The sequence below is a fragment of the Lissotriton vulgaris genome, chromosome 3_1 (genome assembly GCF_964263255.1).
Source record: "Lissotriton vulgaris chromosome 3_1, aLisVul1.2, whole genome shotgun sequence".
Lineage (NCBI taxonomy): Eukaryota > Metazoa > Chordata > Amphibia > Caudata > Salamandridae > Lissotriton > Lissotriton vulgaris.
Window position 1 is genome coordinate 796,120,539 of NC_141689.1, and position 18,961 is coordinate 796,139,499.

At 47.1% G+C, this 18,961-nt stretch overlaps 1 protein-coding gene across 5 annotated transcripts in view; it reads left to right on the plus strand.

Moving 5' to 3' along the window:
• The window catches only part of CTXN3 (cortexin 3), a 98,314-nt gene extending 80,380 nt beyond the window's left edge, over nucleotides 1-17,934 (plus strand). For 2 of the 5 annotated variants that reach the window (XM_086963038.1, XM_086963039.1), the window contains exon 2: nucleotides 16,321-16,787. In XM_086963038.1, coding sequence (XP_086819164.1) covers nucleotides 16,417-16,665 — 249 coding nt within the window. In that variant the 5' untranslated portion in view covers nucleotides 16,321-16,416 and the 3' untranslated portion in view covers nucleotides 16,666-16,787. Of the gene's footprint in view, nucleotides 1-16,320 lie in introns of all 5 variants that reach the window. The other 3 variants (XR_015309454.1, XR_015309453.1, XR_015309452.1) reach the window with 3 other exon arrangements.
• The last annotated feature ends 1,027 nt before the right edge of the window (nucleotides 17,935-18,961 follow it).

Sequence of the window (18,961 nt, forward strand, 5' to 3'; positions counted from 1 at the left end):
TTAGTAAATTATGATTCGCAACATAAGTGAATTAGTATCCCACGTGTATTTGTGTGTGCATTCTATTTTATGTTGGTTATTTTCAAAACCATACGATTAGTATATATTACTGTTATAAGGAAATGACCTTACGAGAGGTATACAAAAATTTTTAGTTTCCATCCTCGCTCAATCACTAGGTAACTGCTGTTTTGACATTGGGCAACCCGTATGATCATGGAGTGATGCTGCCAGGTTTCTGGTCATGAGGTCCCAGTTAGTTAAGATAATGTCCCCTGGTTGGTCCTGTAACTAAAGTCTCTTTATCGAGCCATTTGGCTACCTTGAGTGAGTGATCAGGCTGCTACTTGATTCGCCTTACCAGGGTCTTTTAAAAAAAAAAAAAAAAATTCTTTTTATTGATAAGAAAACTCAACAATACAAAACACAAACATTGACCAGGGTGTATCGGGTGACTGCTGTTACATATAAATAGATGCAATCTTCCCATAAGTACAGCAAAGGATTAAGAAAAAGTAATCGGGCCTAGGTGTCCTCCTGGTCTGTGTTGACAGGATCCAGTTCCGGTGGTTCACAGATACCCCCACGGTAGGCATTCCAGGTTCCCCAGATCTTAACCCATTTGCGGGGGCGCCCGCTGGACACATACACTGACTTCTTGCGGAACATACACCAGTCAAGGTCGTCCATCCATTTCCCTATTCGAGGTGCCTGAGAGGCACCCCAGAGCTGTGCTATATTTCGTTTAGCAATTATACAAGCGAGAGCCACCCAGACCATGTCATGACTCTGCAAGTCTGTAGGCTCCCACACATTCAACAGACATCTCCTGGCCTCCAGCTCAACCCTCACCCCCACACTTCGCTCATTTTTGAATGTATCTTGGTCCAGAAATCACGAACCCCCGCACACTCCCACAGTATATGCATGAACGTCCCTGGCAGCCCACACCCTCTTCGGCAATCAGCAGAACCAGCCAGGCCCATCCTCTGCAGTCTCAGGCCCGTGATATAGGCTCGATGTAAAATCCTGAGTTGAACCAACCGGAGTCTCATGGGGACCGCAACTTCTCTAGGGGATGCCACTGCCTCCCGCCAATCCTCGTCTTCAAGGACAAAGCCATCGGCAACCCACTTTCCGCGCAATGACACCAAGGGGTCCTCGGTGTGGTTGACCAACTTGCTTTATGTCAATGAGATCGCCCTGGTGGGCAGAAGACCGTCCAGCAAACGGTCCTCCAGTGGGGAGGCCACTGGAGGCGTCTCACCTCCGGGGATAACAGGGCGCAAAGCTTGACTGATCTGAAGGTACCGAAACCGTTCTGACTCATTCAGCTGATACTTAGCCTGTAGTTCCTCAAACGTCAGCACCCTATCTTTACCCCACATATCTCTGATCTGCGTTATACCTATCAGATCCCAACGATCAAACCCCTTGGTTTTCCAGAGCATCCCCAGCTTCTCAGAACTCCACAGGGGAGTAGCCAGTGTTAGACGACGAGCCCAATTAAGGTCTCTATTGGCCTTGTGCCATACTCTAGTTGAGATAGAGGGAGGCCCCACCAATGGGAATCGTCCACGTTTCGCATAAAGAACACGGGTGTATTCTCCCCCCGGCACTTGACCACGATCCATTGCATATCCGGGATCTGCCGGTGAGCCGTATATGGCATGGTTTATAGGGGCTAACTGGGACGCCCAATAGTATTTACGGACATTGGGCAATCCAATGCCTCCGTCATACCAGGGCAGCATTAGTTTTGACAGAGCAATGCGCGGCCTCCCCTCCCACAGAAGGCTACGCTGAAGAGACTCGATCTCGCCAAAGTATGTCTGCGGCACAGGGTCAAAGGAGTTTTGCAATGCGTAAAGAAATCGCGGGAGAGCCATCATCTTGAAAAGAACAGCCCGGCCCAGCAGGGAGAGTGGGAGCGTCCTCCACCGCGCAACATCTGACCGGAGCCTAGCTAGGGGGGGCAACAGGTTAAGCCGGAAGTGCACCTTAGGATCAATAGAAACCTGGATCCCTAAACAGCGGAAGCTGACAGATTCCAATCTCACAGGGCAATTCTCAGGCACTCTAGGGGGATCTCCGCTCAAAACAAAAAGGACTGACTTGGCCCAATTTATCGCAAATCCCGAATACCTGCCGAAAATGGCCAGGACGTCCATGAAAACAATGAGGGAACTGCGCGGGGAGGTCAGAGATAGTAGAATATCGTCAGCGTAGAGCGATATCTTTTCTTTCCATTCCGCAGTCTAACGCAACCCCTGAATTGAACGGTCCCATCGCACCCAGGCCGCAAGCAGCTCCAAGGCCAATGCAAAAAGAAGAGGCGAGAGGGGGCAACCCTGTCGCGTTCCCCGTCCGAGAGAAAAGTCACGCGACTTATGATTGTTCACGACCACGTGGGACAAGGGGGCTGTTTACAAAAGACGGACCCAGCCAATAAATATAGGGCCGAACCCCAGCTTCGTCAAAACCGCAAAAAGGTAGGGCCACTCGACCCGGTTAAAGGCCATAGTAGCGTCAAGAGACAACAAAACTGCTGGCTCGTGGATTTGAGACTCAGCTGCCACTACACCATGCAGCTGCGGAGATTAAGAGCGGTGTTACACCGCGGCATAAAACCGGACTAATCGGGATGGATTATAGTCGAAATAACTTTCACCAAGCGGGCAGCAAGCAGTTTGGCCAAGATATTGGGCTCCGCGTTCAACAAGGATATAGGGCAGTACGAAGAGCAGTCCAATCTGGGCTTACCCTCCTTATAAATGACAACGATGTTAGCAACTCTTTGATCATAGGGCATCTCCCCCCTTTCACAGTTTTCCATATACATTCCCTTCAGATACGGGGCCAGTCGGTCTGCATGTGGCTTAAACAACTCAATGGGGAGGCCATTGGGGCCAGAAGCCTTACCAGAGTGGACCCCCCCTAATAGCCATTGCCACCTCATCATTAGTGAGAGCGGAGTCTAGCAGCTGTCTATGGTCATCCGACAGGGTAGGCATCGGTATATCTTGGATCATATCAACGTTGTCGGCCTCGGTAAATGTCCCTACCGCAGTGTACACACACTTCCTCGTAGTATCGCGCAAATTCCTGAACTATGGACTGAGGATCCGATGTGGCTGCCGAACCCACATTAAGCTCCGGCACCAGACGAGACCCCCAGTCACCCTTTTCCAACCAGGCAATCCACTTCCCCGCCTTGTCGCCATGCTCATAGATCCTACTCTGTATGGAGGCGTGTGCCTTTGCACCATCACGCGTCATTGACTTGTATTCGTCCCGGAGTAGCCCGAGGCGATGGCTCGCCCCAGGATCACTCACGGAAGAAGCTGCTGTTTCCAAGGCCACAAGCTCCGCCTCCACTCTATCCAATTCCTCCCTCCTCTTCTTCTTTTGCCCGGATACAAGGGAGAGGGCCTCCCCTCTTACAACAGTCTTGTACGCTTCCCAGAGGGAGCACCTCGATGTAACCGATCCTTCATTGTCGTGAAAAAACCTATCCGTGACCCGCATTAGTCCCCTCTTAACCACAGGGTCTTTCAAACGCCATGCACTTATGGGAGCTATTCTACCAATATCACCCTGCCCCAGGCACAACCAAAGCCAGATCGGCGAGTGGTCGGAACCCCCCCCCGCGCCAAGTGGGCCACTTCACACACAAAGGCCGCCTGGGCCGCCGGCAAAAGCACGTGATCAATTCTTGAGAGGGAATGGTGTGCCGCAGAGGTGTGTGTATATACTCAGTGGCATTTGGATGTCTGAGACGCCAAGCATCTAATAATCCTGATACAGAAGCAAAGTCGTATAGCCACCTACGTGATGACAACAGCACACGAGGGGAGCCTATCCAATTCGCCATCCATGACCGCATTAAAGTCACCGCCCAGCACCATAATGCCGACGGGTAGTGTGCGAAACATACGGCCTAAGTCGCGGAACGTGTCGACCTGCAGTGCCGGGGGGATATAGATAGACACTAACGTGACAATTCTACCCTCCCAAATACCCGATGTGCCAACATAGCGACCACGATTATCAGACCAGGTGGATCGGATCGTGAAGGGAAAGGTGTTCCTCACTAGGATGCCCACTCCTCTCGAGACAGAAGTAAAGCCAGCATGCGCAATGTGCTTGTACCCTCCCCTGTGTAACCCCATACATCGCTTCCCCCATTAGATGCGTCTCCTGCAGCAGAACAACATCAGGCATGTGTCGTCTTATGAACTGACTAACCATAGTGCGCTTTATTTTATCACCCCATCCATTCACATTCCAACTGAGGACGGAAAACCCTAAGCCCTGCCTAGAGGAAGCCATGCACCGTACCAAGCATAAACAGGAGATCTGAAGGCACCCTAAGCAATCCCTGGTCACTCAAAACAAACAAAACAACATAAAAGTCCCCAACAACCAGACCCCCAACCCCCCACCCTGCACCCCTGCATGTAGCAAATGCACATACCCAACTCGTAGTGTGCCTGTCGCCCCCCCTAACCGGTATCTAAAAGTAGAAAAATGGAGGAGGACCTTACGACAGGCCACCCTCTCCCACCCACCCAAACCGACCACTATCCCCCCCAACCAGAATAATCACATAAAAAGAGTCTCAAGCAAAAATAATCCAAAGGAGGGGGGCTGGAAGGAAAGAACAGCCCCCACCAGACCCCTGCACCAGTGAAAAGGATCAGGGCGGCAATTTAGTCTCAAGTGATGCACTGTTCTTCGCTGTCCGTTTAGACCTCGTCGTGTTCGATCCTCAAGCGGGCGGGATACAACATCGAATATTTCATGCCTTTGTCCCGCAGCCGCGGCTTGACGGACATGAAGCCTTGTCTCTGTCTCTGGACCATCTGCGGAAAAAACAACAGTGAAGCGTTCTCATAAGCCAATGGCCCGGTGGATCTCACCGATTGCAGAATGGCGTCTCGGTCACGGAAATTCAGAACCCGGGCGATGATGGGACGCGGAGATGTCCCTACCTTCCGGCGGCCTCCGGGAATCCTATGCGCCCTCTTCACCGTGAAGAAATTACTGAGGCCCTTCGGCTTTAGATGTTTGAGAATGAGGTCTTCGACAAAGAGGTCCGGGGTCGCCCCCTCGGATTTCTCCGGAACCCCCAAAATACGGACATTATTGCGGCGGGCCCGACCCTCATACTCGTCGAGCTTCCAATCAAGCTGGCTTCGATCCGCCTTAAGATCCTGCACTTCTCGTTGGAGCTCAGAGACATCCTCAAGGAGACTTTTTGTCTTAACCTCCAGGTTCTTGACCTTCTCTGTTGTCTTAGTGAGGTCGGTCCTGATAAGACCCACCTCAATTGTGACAGTGTCCAGTTTAGTGTCCATCTTGCCCAAGGAGGATTGGACCCCAGTTATGGCTGCCATTAAATCTTTCATAGTGGGGTCTCCACCGACTGTGTCGTCATCGGTGCCTCCAACCGGAGGTCGCTTCGCTTCAACTGGGGACCCCTTGGAGATAGCATATTTGTCAATGCGGTTCGACTGGACCTGTCGAGTAATTTTTGAGGTCTTCTGCTGAATCTTCTCAGAGTCCCTCAATGCCATCTCAATCGCTAAGGCAGGGGAGACCCACCACTCCTCAGTCGAATGTGGGCAAATCCTGCAATGATCAGCTTCCGAACCATGTTGAGAGGCCCACGTCGTCCCAGCTGCCACTCGAGTGCGACAAAATAGAATCTGACCGGCGACCTCCAGTCCCGGAGGCCGATGTTGTTGCACTGCGCCCCGGGTGGCTCCACACTCGGGTCCCCGGTCCTCGAAACCACAGGCCCCAATTTTCTCGACGACGATATTCGGCTGCCGCAGCCACCAAACGAGCCAGAATTTCACCTAGCGACTCGGGTGCTGGTCCCCCACCTGATGGTAGGGACGGGGCTCAGGATAATGTGCCGGATAGTCGGTCAGGATGTGGCGACCGGCGGAGCCGATGCTCAAGCGGCCATCTTGGTCGCTGGCTCGGCTCCTCCCCTACCAGTGTCTTTCATTCTTTTCCTGTAGAGTAGCCTAGGTTCCGGATAGTGTCTGCTATCTGATGGTGTAAGCTCAGGTTTATGACCAGTGGATTATGGTCCCTTTTGGTGCGGGTTACTGTGTCAAAACACTGGAGAGGATTTGTTAAACTACTTGATATAAAGATGTAATCAATTATGGAATGTTCTTGAACGTGGGGCGTACCACCCTCTCTGCCTCCATTTGACTGGTCAGCTGATTTTAGGCCAGGGGTTTCCAAACCGGTCCTGGAGGGCCGGATCCATGCCCGATTTTTTTTGGATATCCCTATTGAGATACATGTAGTAATTTTTAAAATCTGGCACGGATCCGGCCCTCCAGGACCGGTTTGGAGACCCCTGTTTTAGGCCATATGTAGTGAGTAGGTCGTTGAATTGGTCTTGTTCGCGACTCTTTAGCGCAGCGTTGTGGCATTGACCCAGGTATTATATGGGTAATGAAATAATTACGTAACAGTAATTTTCATTACCCTGAATCATAGTCCTCTTTGTTCCAGTCTACCTTCCCCCCCCCCCCCCCCCCCCTCCATATTTATACCTCCTAGCAACAATACCTTTTAGGTGAGAGGTATAGCACTGATTTTCTAGATAGTTTTCTCGTATAAAGACCTATGTGGGAGGCAGAGGAGGATTATGATTCAAGGCAATAATGATTACCGGTGAGCCGAGCACCAGACTCCTTAATCCATGTAAGTACCCAGCACTAGGTAGGGGAGAAAGCCCTAAGTTACTATCCAGAGGTGAGGGTACCGCGAGGAGTTCAGAGTACCTGTATTTGCCACTAGAGGCTACTGGCCCAGCCCGTGTAACAAAACAGCAGCCAGCAAGACCTGAGGCTGCAAGTAGAGGCCTACAAACCTCAGCTTGATCTGGTGGGAGAACAGCAAAGAATCCAGCAGACTATACTGCAACTGCAAGACACCTTCACTGTGGGCAGGCCCCGCCTGGAGCAGAGGGGTGGGGGCCATGGTTTCTTGTGGCAATGCGTCCTAATCTGTGGGATGGCTCCCACAGACACAATGACTATCTCCGGCGGGGAAGAGCGGGTGACCTATAGCCACTCACCTACTGATGACTTCTCCTGATTTCCTCCCTCCCCCAAGGACTAGGGGGAGACTCAGAGCGGGAGATGTTAAGAGGATGGAGACCCCGCAATCCTCCCACCTAACCTTGCCCTATTTGCACATCCAAATCTGATGCTGCTTGGGAAGATACTCCCCTTGTTCCAGTGTGAACCCATGCAGACTGAGTACGGGATATGGTCCTGGCCCGTCAGATCCTTTGTAAAATGTCTGGGTGAGACACTGCACCAGAGATGCATCTGTTGAACCTTGATCAGAGCACCTCTTGGCACCAGGGACCTGCCAGCTTTAGACCACTATGGCTGAGATGGTCATTGAGGTTTTGGAGATAACTACCCTGGGGATCATCTCCCACTGTGACACCACACTTTAGGATTGTCACGGGGCACACAGAGGACAAAAATCAGCAAATGAAGAACCAAGGGACCTGAGAACCTCCCCAACTACACACTACTCTCATACTAGGGAGCTGATCCGCATCTGATGTCCCTGTTGCTTGCCAGACTGGTGGTGGTTAAAGTCCATAAACCGATGTGTGATTGTGCCCAAAACTGAGTAAGAGCCCTACACACAGGGGGCCGTGGGCACAGGTGGCTTGGGTGGACTACTGGACCAGGGTGTCTGCCAGGAGGGGAGGAGAGAGCGCCCAGGACCCTGTTGGCATCGAAGCACTGGCATGGGCCGGTAGGCTGTTCATGCTGCTCACTTGCACACCTTGCCAGGTGTTAATGGCTGCAAGCGGGTCCCCACCATTCACCCCCTCTACCAGACTCACGACGCCCCGGCCTCTATGGACATATACATGATGGGATGCACTTTATTACCCAAACCTGACTGCCCGTTTCTTACTCCAGAGATCCAGCAAGCCGAACAGCAGACCCCGCTAAGCCAGATGCCATTCTCCGGGCAAATGAAACTTCTTGAGATTCCCGCGAATCCAAAAGTGATTCAGTGGTGGTGGTGGTGGGTTTGACCTTCCTGAGCAGAGATAATCACAGATTGTCAGATTGCATCGCACAATCAAAGAAGACCCTGGAAAATTTGACGCGCCAGGCAGCTGACCTCTCCACCTAGGTGACTGACCTCAGAAAGTGAGTTCAACTCCTGGAGATTCGAGCTGAGGATGCAGAAGGTTGATCCAGCCGCAGCAATATTAGAGCGGTGGTGCAGGGCACTGGGGGTTGACAAGTGGAGGACTGCCTAGAGACCTGGATTTTGGAGCTGGTCCCGAATGACGAACAGACCCCATATGTTTTGGTTGAAGGGTTCCATAGGGTGCCCTTGTGTCACCCTGACCTATAGTGTCCAAGATCCTATATTATACAGAATGAGACGCTATACTGCGATGGGCTAGGCAGCCAGATCCTATTCTCAGAGATAACTACAGAGTCCTTATTTTACCAGACTACACTCTGGCGGTCCAGAGGAAGAGAGTATTCTTTATTGGGGTGAAACAATGAATTTGAGAGCTAGGTTTGACATGTGCTTTGTTTTTCCCACCCAAACTCATCCTAGCAGGCCAAAAGTCAATTTTTTTCATAGACCTGGGTAGAGACTTGGAACACTTCCTGATGACTGGTACCTCTCTTATCCCGCCACTACCACAGTCACCTCAGAGGCGCTGCTGCTGATCCGAGTGGGGCCTTACACAGATGCCGCAGCTTTCAACAGTACCATCGCCGGCCCAAGTCCAGAATAGCCAGCGCTCAGCCTTAGATACTGTGGCCACATTCCAGTACATTCACTTGATGTCCTCAGTCCCTTCTGTTGAAGATTCTGGGGATTATCACTCTACCTGACCCTCCCTGGCTTTCATCCCCTGCCGCAAGTGATGACATAGACTGCTGATGACATTTGCTGACCTCCCAGATGCAATTATCTCTGTATCCACCTCCCCTACCCCTTGCTAGATCTACGCCAACTTTGGGAGGGGACATCTAATATCAGGCCTCGGATGCCCCTACTATCCCAGTGCCTTCTTCTTCCCCTACCCCTCATGCTACGCTCCATGAGGGACATTCCCCTAGGAGTTTCCTCCCTCCTCCTACCATATTCCAGGTGGCTCAGTGCCCACAGTTCCTTTATTATGATCCTGGTCATCCTCTTGACCTATACTGCCACCTAGCACACTCTGCCCTCATTAGGGGTAGTTACCATGAGATTTGGACAACCGTCCTCAGACCGGTCGCCATGTTGTATTCTTTTCCACCGATACCCTACTGGTATCTATTTTGGTTGTTCCATTTATGCACTCACTTGCCTATCTGTTCATCCGACCATTGGCTTACTCTTGTATTTACACACTCGACCATCCACACTCCACATACACAAGTCAACCAATTGAGAAGCACTTTCAACAGATCGTTTGCCGTTGTCAGCTAGAGATCTCTCTATTGTAATTGCATCCACATCTTTTCATTCTGTGTTTCCTGCTTTATTTATAAGAGTCCAATAGTATGGTATAGCAGGTCCTTTTTGATTAAGGTTTTTTTCTTTTTTACAAATAATGTGGTTAGTGGGAGTGCTAATTAGTGTGCTGTATGTGCCTCTCTTGCTGCCTTTCAATGGTGTACGCAGTCGCAGGGTGTTTTAGGGCGACGTATTGCAAGTCTAAATTTCTTCAAAAATACCAACACTTCAGTCTTAGATTTCCTACCTTGCCGAATTAACTTTCTCATTGAGTGTGCAGAGTACTACCTACACGTCAAGAGCATGTGTGCATCAAATGCGGATGTAATATGATGATTGAAGAGCTGCAAATGTTTTGGGTAGTGGCTCCAAAACCTGAAGTTAATTCACCACCAATCATGGACCACACAGCCTGCTTATGTCATTATTTCAATGCATTTTATTGCACCAAATGTTTTATTCTGACACATTGAGTGCTTTTTCGGTCTGCTCCTCAAACTGGGTGGAACCCCCCAAGTTCCAGTGCCTCTCGCCTACCTACGTGTGTTATCCAATAGGTAGAAATCTACCTCATTATGGTAACTTAGTGGTCTATCATTGGTCTTGGACGCACCTTGTAATACTAGGAATTATTCCTCTTTTGTGTTTCATCTTCTGTAACATCTCAATGATAAGCACAAAATTATTTATTATAGATGGCAGAAGGTTTATCGTATACAAAGCCATTTTGAATGTGATTACGCTAAATTTAGTCCTTGCCTTCCCTACTAAATTCAGCACCCATGGTCTTTTATTTGCCTGCTGAAAGTGGTTAAGGGGAGTAAACACTTCAAAATTATACTTACAATTTAGTCCTGTTTAAAAGACCACAGACTCCAAATTCCAGTTTATGGATTTTATTATAGGGCCAAAAACAATTGTATATAAACACATCTGAGAATCAGCTAATATAGGTACCTAAAAATCAATACAGAGCCGAACCTACGAATATAAATAATTCAGTCCAGAAGGCATAATGTAACGAACTCCAAAATCAAAATGCAACACAGAATTGAAGCTGAGTCCAAATCCTTTTTTATTAGGAAGGAAAGCGTTATCTTTCCCTACACTACTCTCATTGAGGATCTTGCCTATTTCCCGTAAATCATTTCTCAAAGGTGTCAGACTCCGCACGTGTAGACTTCCTAAGAAGTACTCCCGTCAAATGGGTCAGATAGCTTAAGGCTATGGAGCTCGCTGTCAAGATGCTCCTTCTCCTCCGAAAATGTAGAAGTCTGATTTACTCTCCTTGCGCATCATACAAAAAGAGACTCTTCCGCCTACGCTACGTCATCTAAAACTTTCCATTTTGCTCCTGGTTGTATTTTTCCACAAAAGCTGTGTTGTTTAGCTCCAGTTCTGTGACCTTGATGCTTAGAGCAGCCAGACAAGAGGCATCCTCCCTTTTTCTCCTTCCAGTCGTCTTCAAAGACATTCCGGGTATCTCCTTAAATGTAAGAATAACGAGGTCTAATTCTTGCACCTGCAGTGGGATGAGAACATACTGTTTCTCTCTGTACAAAAAGTATTAATTTAATTAATTCTTGAGCAACTAAGGAGAATATCAACAACAACCCACAATGTTGGGCATAAAATGCAGGCAACTTAAATGACACACAGTTACATTGATATGAACATAATGTTATCCTGCACATGCACATGCATACAGGAACGATAGTTTCTCTAATACATGTAAATCCTGCTTAAGGGTGCACCTTTACATTTCAGTGCTTAGATTGTTGAATAAATGCATTTGATGAACATAATACACTGCAAATGATAAAAATACATGTGAGTGCAATTGAACCATGCATATAATGCACCCGTACAATTTAGAGTGCTGTAAGTGCTCTATCAATGCATTGGGCTGTTCTTGAATTCCATAAACTCTGCAATTTTATGCCACTACCGGGGATTGAGCCCATGCTGCCACCTGCCTGTGTATGCTCATTCTGGGATGTCACAATCTAAGAGAAAATCACTATAACAGGTCTTGATTTAAATTTTAAATACAACCTCAAATTGGTATCCGTTGAAATCTCATAATGCGTTCTTATTTTAACTTCATGCTTTTGTACTTCATGTATACCCAGCCTTACTAATTGTATTTTCATTTTACTTAATTTAGATTTATTGAAATTTGGTGCCTCTTCTGACAGAAGTACTGTACATGGAGCAAGGGGGGTGGGGGGTGGGGGGGGGTAGTTGAAACTCTGGTTCACTTTTTATTATTCTGCACTAAAACTAGATATTTGTACCCCAAGTGGGTGGTGCTGCTTTTGAAACTATTTTCAATTACAACCTACAGTAATGCACTTGCATTTTGTAATGGAACCAACGTACCATTGAACTACAAGACAAGAGGGCAACCCCCTAGTTATCAATCAATCAGAACATTTGTAAAGTGCGCTCAAGGCACTGGGGAGGGGGGGGGACAAGCTGCTTCTGCACGACTAGCCAGGTCTTGAGTAGTACTCTGAAGGTTAGCAGGTCCTAGGTCTCCCCTAGGAGTTTGGGGAGGGTGTTCCAGGTCTTGGCGGAATGATCTGCCGCCGTAGGTTGCTCTTTGGATGCTGGGGATGGTGGCAAGGGCGAGGTTGGCCTAGCGGAGCTGGCGATGAGGGGTGTAAAAGGTGAGTCGTCTGTTGAGGTATGCTGGTCCGGTGTTGTGGAGTGCCTTGTATGCGTGGGTGAGGAGCATGAAGGTGATCCTCTTATTGATGGGGAGTCAGTGCAGGTCTCTCAGGTGGGGTGTGACGTGGCTGCCGTGAGGGATGCAGAGGATCAGGTGTGCAGAGACGTTCTGGATGAGTTTTAGTCGTTTCAGAAGTTTGGCTGAGGCTCCTACATAGAGGGCGTTTCCGTAGTCCAATCTGCTGCTGACGAGGTCCAGGGTGACCATTCTTCTTGTTTTGGTGGGAATCCACCTGTAGATCTTGCAGAGCATGCGGAGGGTGTTGAAGCAGGAGGACGAGATGGCGTTGACCTCCTTCGTGGAGGTTGGTTTTGGCGGTGAGGCGGTCCTTGGTGAGGGATAGGATCAGCTGACTGTTGTGGGAGTAGGAGATGATGTTGAAGTTGTGCGACGTAGGCAAGCAGTGCCATGTAGATGTTGAACAATGTTGGGCTGAGGGATGAGCCCTGGGGTACGCCACAGAGGACCTTGGTGGCTTTGGAGCTGAAAGGGAGGAGGCGGACGCTCTGGGTTCTGCCGGAGAGGAAGGAGGGGGTCCAGTCCAGAGCCTTGTCTCGGATCCAAGAGTCGTGAAGGCGTGTGCATAGGGTGCAGTGGCAGACAGTGTCAAAGGCGGTTGATAGGTCCAGGAGGATGAGGGCCGCGGTTTTGCCATTGTCCAGCAGGGCCCTGATATCATCTGTGGCTGCGATGAGGGCGGTTTCGGTGCTATGGTTGCTGCGGAACCCTGACTGGGATGGGTCCAGGATGCTGTTCTCCTTGAGGTAGCGGGTCAGTTGTCTGACGGTCTTTTTGATGACCTTCTCCAGGAATGAGAGCAGGGAGATGGGCCGGAAGTTCTTGAGGTCCTTAGGGTTAGCTTTTGCTTTTTTTGAGTAAGGCGTAGAGCTTGGCGTGCTTCCAGCTCTCTGGGAAGGTCGCTGTTTCGAAGGAGATGTTGATGGCTTCCCGGAGATGGGGTGCCATGGTGTTGACAGTGTCTGGGTTATAAGGTATCTACGGAACATGAACCTTTTGTAAATGATTGTATGGTCATCCAGTCTCTGTCTTTCTCACGTAAAGTGCCTACACAGACACTAGCTAATGGTGATATTTCTTGGTGGAGGTTACTATATTTTTCCTTCATTTCTCAAACATATAGAGATTTTATGTTATAATATGGGCATTGTTTATATGTTTTGGTTACAGCCCTGAGGAAGTCTAAGTGTTGTATAAATACACGACGAAACACGTGTTGGCTGATGTACCAGCTATACACTGGACTGTTATACTGAATGTACAGAAACACTGAACATTGGATTGGAATAAATTTTGAAGATACAAAGAGACTTCAACTACTGATGAATGGACTTGAATTCATTTTATACCTTGTGGCTTGCCAAGTATTTATAATTTGTGTAACTATAATACTGTTTAGATTTACATTGGGACTACTATTACTGTGCTCAGGGGGACACAATACAATTTGTTTCTGTTTTTACAGAAGTTTAGGGTGTTGGATGCGCGCCCTCCCTCTAGAAGCACCAACTGTTGATTTAGCAATTTAGGTATATACCGTTGTTATTGAGAGTGGAGCGCCCATTAACTGTCAGTATCCACATTTCTGTTATGGGTGCGATGGTGGTGCTGGCCTTATTGAAGATGTGGTGTGGTCATGGGTCTGACAGGGAGCCGGAGTGGATGATCATGATTTTTATGGTTTCGTCATCCTTTATGTTGGTCCAGGAGAGCAGGGGATTGGTGGGGATGGTGGCCATGGGGACAGAGGTCTCAGTGGATGTCGGAGCGGTCATGACGTTGAAGCTGTCGTGGATGTCTGCGATCTTGCGATGGAAGAAGGTGGCAAGGGAGTTGCACAGGTCTTGCGAAGGTGGGATGTTGTTGGTGTTGGAGCTGGGGTTGGAGAGTTCCTTCACGATGTTGAAGAGCTCTTTGCTGTTGTGTGCGTTGTTTTCTATGCGGTCTTTGAAGGAGGCCCTTTTGGCGGATCTGATGAGGTGATGGTGTCTGCGGGCGGCGTTCTTGTGGGCTGCGTAGCTGTCCGGCGTCTGTTCACGGTGCCATTTCTTCTCTAGTTTTTGGCAGATTTGCTTGGAGGCCTGGAGGTCCTCGGTAAACCAGCTGGCTTTCTTACTGGTGTGTCTGTTGGATGGGTTCTTGTCGGGGCGAGAGTGTTGGCGCCGTCGTCGATCCATTGTCTGCGGTTGATGGCGGCTGTGTCGGGGTCGGTGGGTGGTCTCCGGGCAAGGGTGGTGGGTAGCTGGTTTTTGGTGACTTTGCTCTAGCAGCGGCGAGGGATCTGTTGGGTGCCGTGGTGCGTGGTGGGTTTCCGGATGGTGACGTGGATGCAGCGATGGTCGGTTCGGGGCTGAAGGAGATGTGGGAGCTTGCGGAGAAGATGGGGTCAAGCTGGTGGCCGGCAGAGTGGGTTGGTGTTGTGATGAGCTGTCTGACAAAGATTTCTGCAGGATGCTTGTATCTTACTCAGTTCAACGTGTCATGCAGAGGGCGCTCACTTGAATTGGCGCTCAGTGAGACTTCACTGTTCACACTGCCATAAAGCTGGCAGTGAATATGAGCGACAGCATGAGCATTTTGATACTGATGGGATCTGTAAATCTGATGCTTTCAGGCATCATATAGACACTCTCTGATGACCACTGAAAGCTTACCCAGAAAGAGCTGATTTAGAAATGTACATTAGAAAACCTGTCCGATTAGATACTGTCAGTGATTAGCACTGATGAACCAAACAACCAGTGCTAACACTAATAGCAATTCTTATCCAAACAATTATTAAATAAACCAATCTGGAAATAGTAGTGCAAGCTCTGATTGTAAATGATCATTCTAGCACTGATAGTTACAATGAGTAATGGTGTCAATCGACAAATCTATGACATTATTACACATGCTTTTACAACGCAGTGTTTACATCGCAACTACCAATAAATTGCATGATTTTACAATGCATGCCATTACAACGCATTTTTTAAAACTACCATTACACCGCAATCCATTACACCGCAATCCATTACACCGCAATCCATTACACCGCATTCCATTACAACGCTACACAGTAGGGAAAGGGTTGGATAGTGTAGGGGTAAAAATTACTATTCCCATGTACCCCAAAACCCATACCCACCTCAGTACTAAAATCTTCATTACTTACCTCATAATGCGTTGTAATCGCATCAGTTGTAATGACATTTGTTGTAATGGCATCCGTTGTAGTGTCATGCGTTGTAATGACATGCATTGTAATAGCATGCAATGTAAAGGCAGTTGCGCTGTAAAGGTAGGTCATTGTAATGACTGCTTTGTAATAGATGTTTCTCTTAATCAACATGTATGATGGAGTGTTTTTATCTGGGTACTAAAGGCCTCATATTCTAAGTTACCTATCACATTGTCTGACATTATTTACCCAAAATGCTTCTCACCTGCATGGTGTAAGTCGCTAGAGGGGGGAAAAGATGATCATGGAAACTGGTGAAGCAACCTTTGCATAAGTGATAACTGGAGATAGACCACCAAAGTGAGGTTCCATTTCCAGGAAACATATAATAAATGTTCTGGGTGCCCTGGGAGTTATATCCGTATGTGTTAAGGGCAGCAAATAAAAAACTAAAACAAGGGGCCGTCATTGTTTCAATGCTCGTCCTTGACAGACCCGACACTGGCTGAAATGGGCACGATCAGCTACTCAAAGTTGTGTCCCCTGTATGACACCATTTATGTTGGCATCTGTTGTATCCGATTGTTATTGCCAACAGATGAGCCCTCTGCTGCTCCACCATCTGGTGCACTGCCTTCCCAACCGACAGATAGTTTGGGCAGAAGAGGCATGGCAATGTTTTGGTCTATGTCTTTTTACTACCATCCTCTAAATAGGACCATATTTTTTACTTGCTAAATTGATGTTCTGTGCCATTGTGAGATGCAAAATTTCTGGTATTTACAAAAGTTGCAAATTGCAAAGAACAAACATTTTCAGAAATTTTACTGACAGACGGGTTGTGCTGATAATCTTGTCTTTCTTCTTCCAGTAATAGTGTTTCGGGTAAATGACGGCTGCTTCTGGTTCAACTTGCCAGTGATGACAAAAGGCACATTTTCAGGTGTCCTCCTTTCTTTTGTGGAAGATGGCTACAGAAACTTTCACATCAACATTATTGCCACCAGGGGACCTTGCATTTGACTACAGCTTCAGTATGAGCTTGGAACAGAAGACAACCTTTATCTTTGTGACACTCCTGTTCGTTGTTCTAGCCATTCTCATTGTCCGGTGCTTTAGAATTCTTTTGGACCCTTATAAAAGTATGCCAACGTCCACTTGGGCAGATGGAATTGAAGGCTTGGAGAAGGGCCAATTTGATTATGCTTTGGCTTAGAAAGTCTTACACTCAAGAAGACAAATGTAAAGCTCAATAAAGTCATAAAATACTGCTTAATTTCTCTGAATATGTGACTTGTACATAGACTCTAGAAGCTAACCAACACATGTTTGTCCAAGTCTTTAACATGAATTTAATTAAGTATGTAGACGTATGTTTTCATTAGGAAATTATACCTTACTTGCATTTTATAGGACTTATATAAAGTTTAGTGGATGCAAGACATCCACCAAAAATTGGCAGATGTCTTAAACATTCTAATTAGTGTGCATACATTGGTATTCAAGGGAAGACCCAAATGATGCATTTCCTAGATGCTGGGCTACCTGGACCTATACACAGGCATACCCATGTATGCACACTAAATAGGGCCAATGAGATAAATAGGGCAATGAGACAGCTGCCAATTCGTTGCAGATGTTCTGTATCTGCTAGACTCTAAATAACCCCCCAATGGAAGAGTTATTATGTTTACATTTTCATGAGCTACTTGTGTGCCGCTGCTACATAGTAGAGAACTTCCTGAAATTTTATGTCACTTTTGATGAGGAGCCTCTTCAATGGCTTTAACCAAGTCTGGTTTTGGTTTAGTCTATTCGGAAGTAAATTAAATCCTTTAGATTACCAACAGTGGTTTCCAAAAATATAATTTTTTTCACGTGGCACTCATTCTTCTTGTTTTGTGAATTTCCAGTACACAAACATGATATAATTGCTTTCCCACAGTTTCATCTTTAAATTCTCTGACCCTCCTGAATATAGAAATGCATTAGGTTCTGAGAAACTGAGTCCAAAGAAGGTCATTCAAAAGATAGTGAGAAGTATCTACTTGTACCATGAGGAGTAACGTGTCATGTCTCACTTTAGCAATTCTTCCGAGTCGCTTAAGACACGGAGACCCCAAAGCAGGATCTCTGGTTTGATAACCCAGTCCTTGCGCATCGTTCTTGGAAAGCTGAAAGCTCATCCCTAATACCCAATGGTACATTGTGGGTTTATGTCAAATATGACTCGCACAGTCCTTCAAAACAATTTTTGTTTATCAACCTTCTCAAAGTTTTATTTCGTTGCCTTGGTATAAATGACAAGACTACTTAAAATGACTGTCTGAAAATATTTTTTGTGTTTTTAATATGTTTTCAGTACATAGCATCATCGAAGTACATCGTACAATTGCCATGTGAGACCAGTCAAAATACATTCATGAATATTTTATAGAAAAATATGTATGTAAGAAAAAAGTAATAACATGATTCTGTGAACTAGGGTAACGTTGCTAAATGTTATATTACTAGCTGCACATATTGGTTTTCTCTTAGAGGATGTAGGATATTTATGCTGTTTCATATAGTAAAACCGTTCCCATAGATTCATTTGACATACACATTTCGGAATAACGGCAAAACAGCAGTGTTAAACTCAATATGTACAGGACATCAACCGAATGTATTTATTAAAAGACGAAAATAGATCACGTTACAACTGTTTCCAATTCACATTCAAAGATATATTGCAGATGCAAGACAATTCTACAAAAGTTTCTGGACGTGGCAATATTTTGTGTTCCAGTGTGATGCTGAGCAGTGAGTATAAAACGATTTTTGTCTAGACATTTTCAAAAGCAATTGGCTACCCACTAGATGCACAGCCACGTTCACTATATTTTCTGTAGCGCCACCCCACTTAAAAACACTGACACTGTTTGTATCATCCCCTACCAATAAACACACGTTGGTGTCGTATGTATACAATTTGATACAAGAAGTATCCATGGTGAAACAAGCTGCCAGAGATAAATGTGCTTTACATTTAAAATGCTCAGTCATGGCAAATGATTGAGCTCAGTACTGTAAGAAGATTGGAGCTCTTGCTACTAATTACAAATTCACTTACATTTCATCCATCGGATATATCGCACAGAGATAAGCCTAGAGAAATCAGCTTGCGTAACAACCCTAAAAGGAGAAGATGCCACGTCCCAGTGCAGGGCACCTCCATCTCACTTGATAATGCCCCTCAATCTGGCAGTACGGTCATGGCATGTTTGATACCTTGTCCACCATGATTGGCCAACCTCTTACCCCCCCCCCCTCTCTCTCCAGACATAGATGGCCCTATTTGATTGTGTTAGCGGCATACCAACAAGATCTAAGAAGTGCACGGAGCGTGCACTGCTCGTTGCAAAAAGAGGTGTCTTGTCACTTGGGAACAAGTGCAGGCTACAAAAACCCAAGACTGGTTGGAAGAGTTCGATTCCTGCAATGAGAAACTGGGAAAATATGAAACCACACTC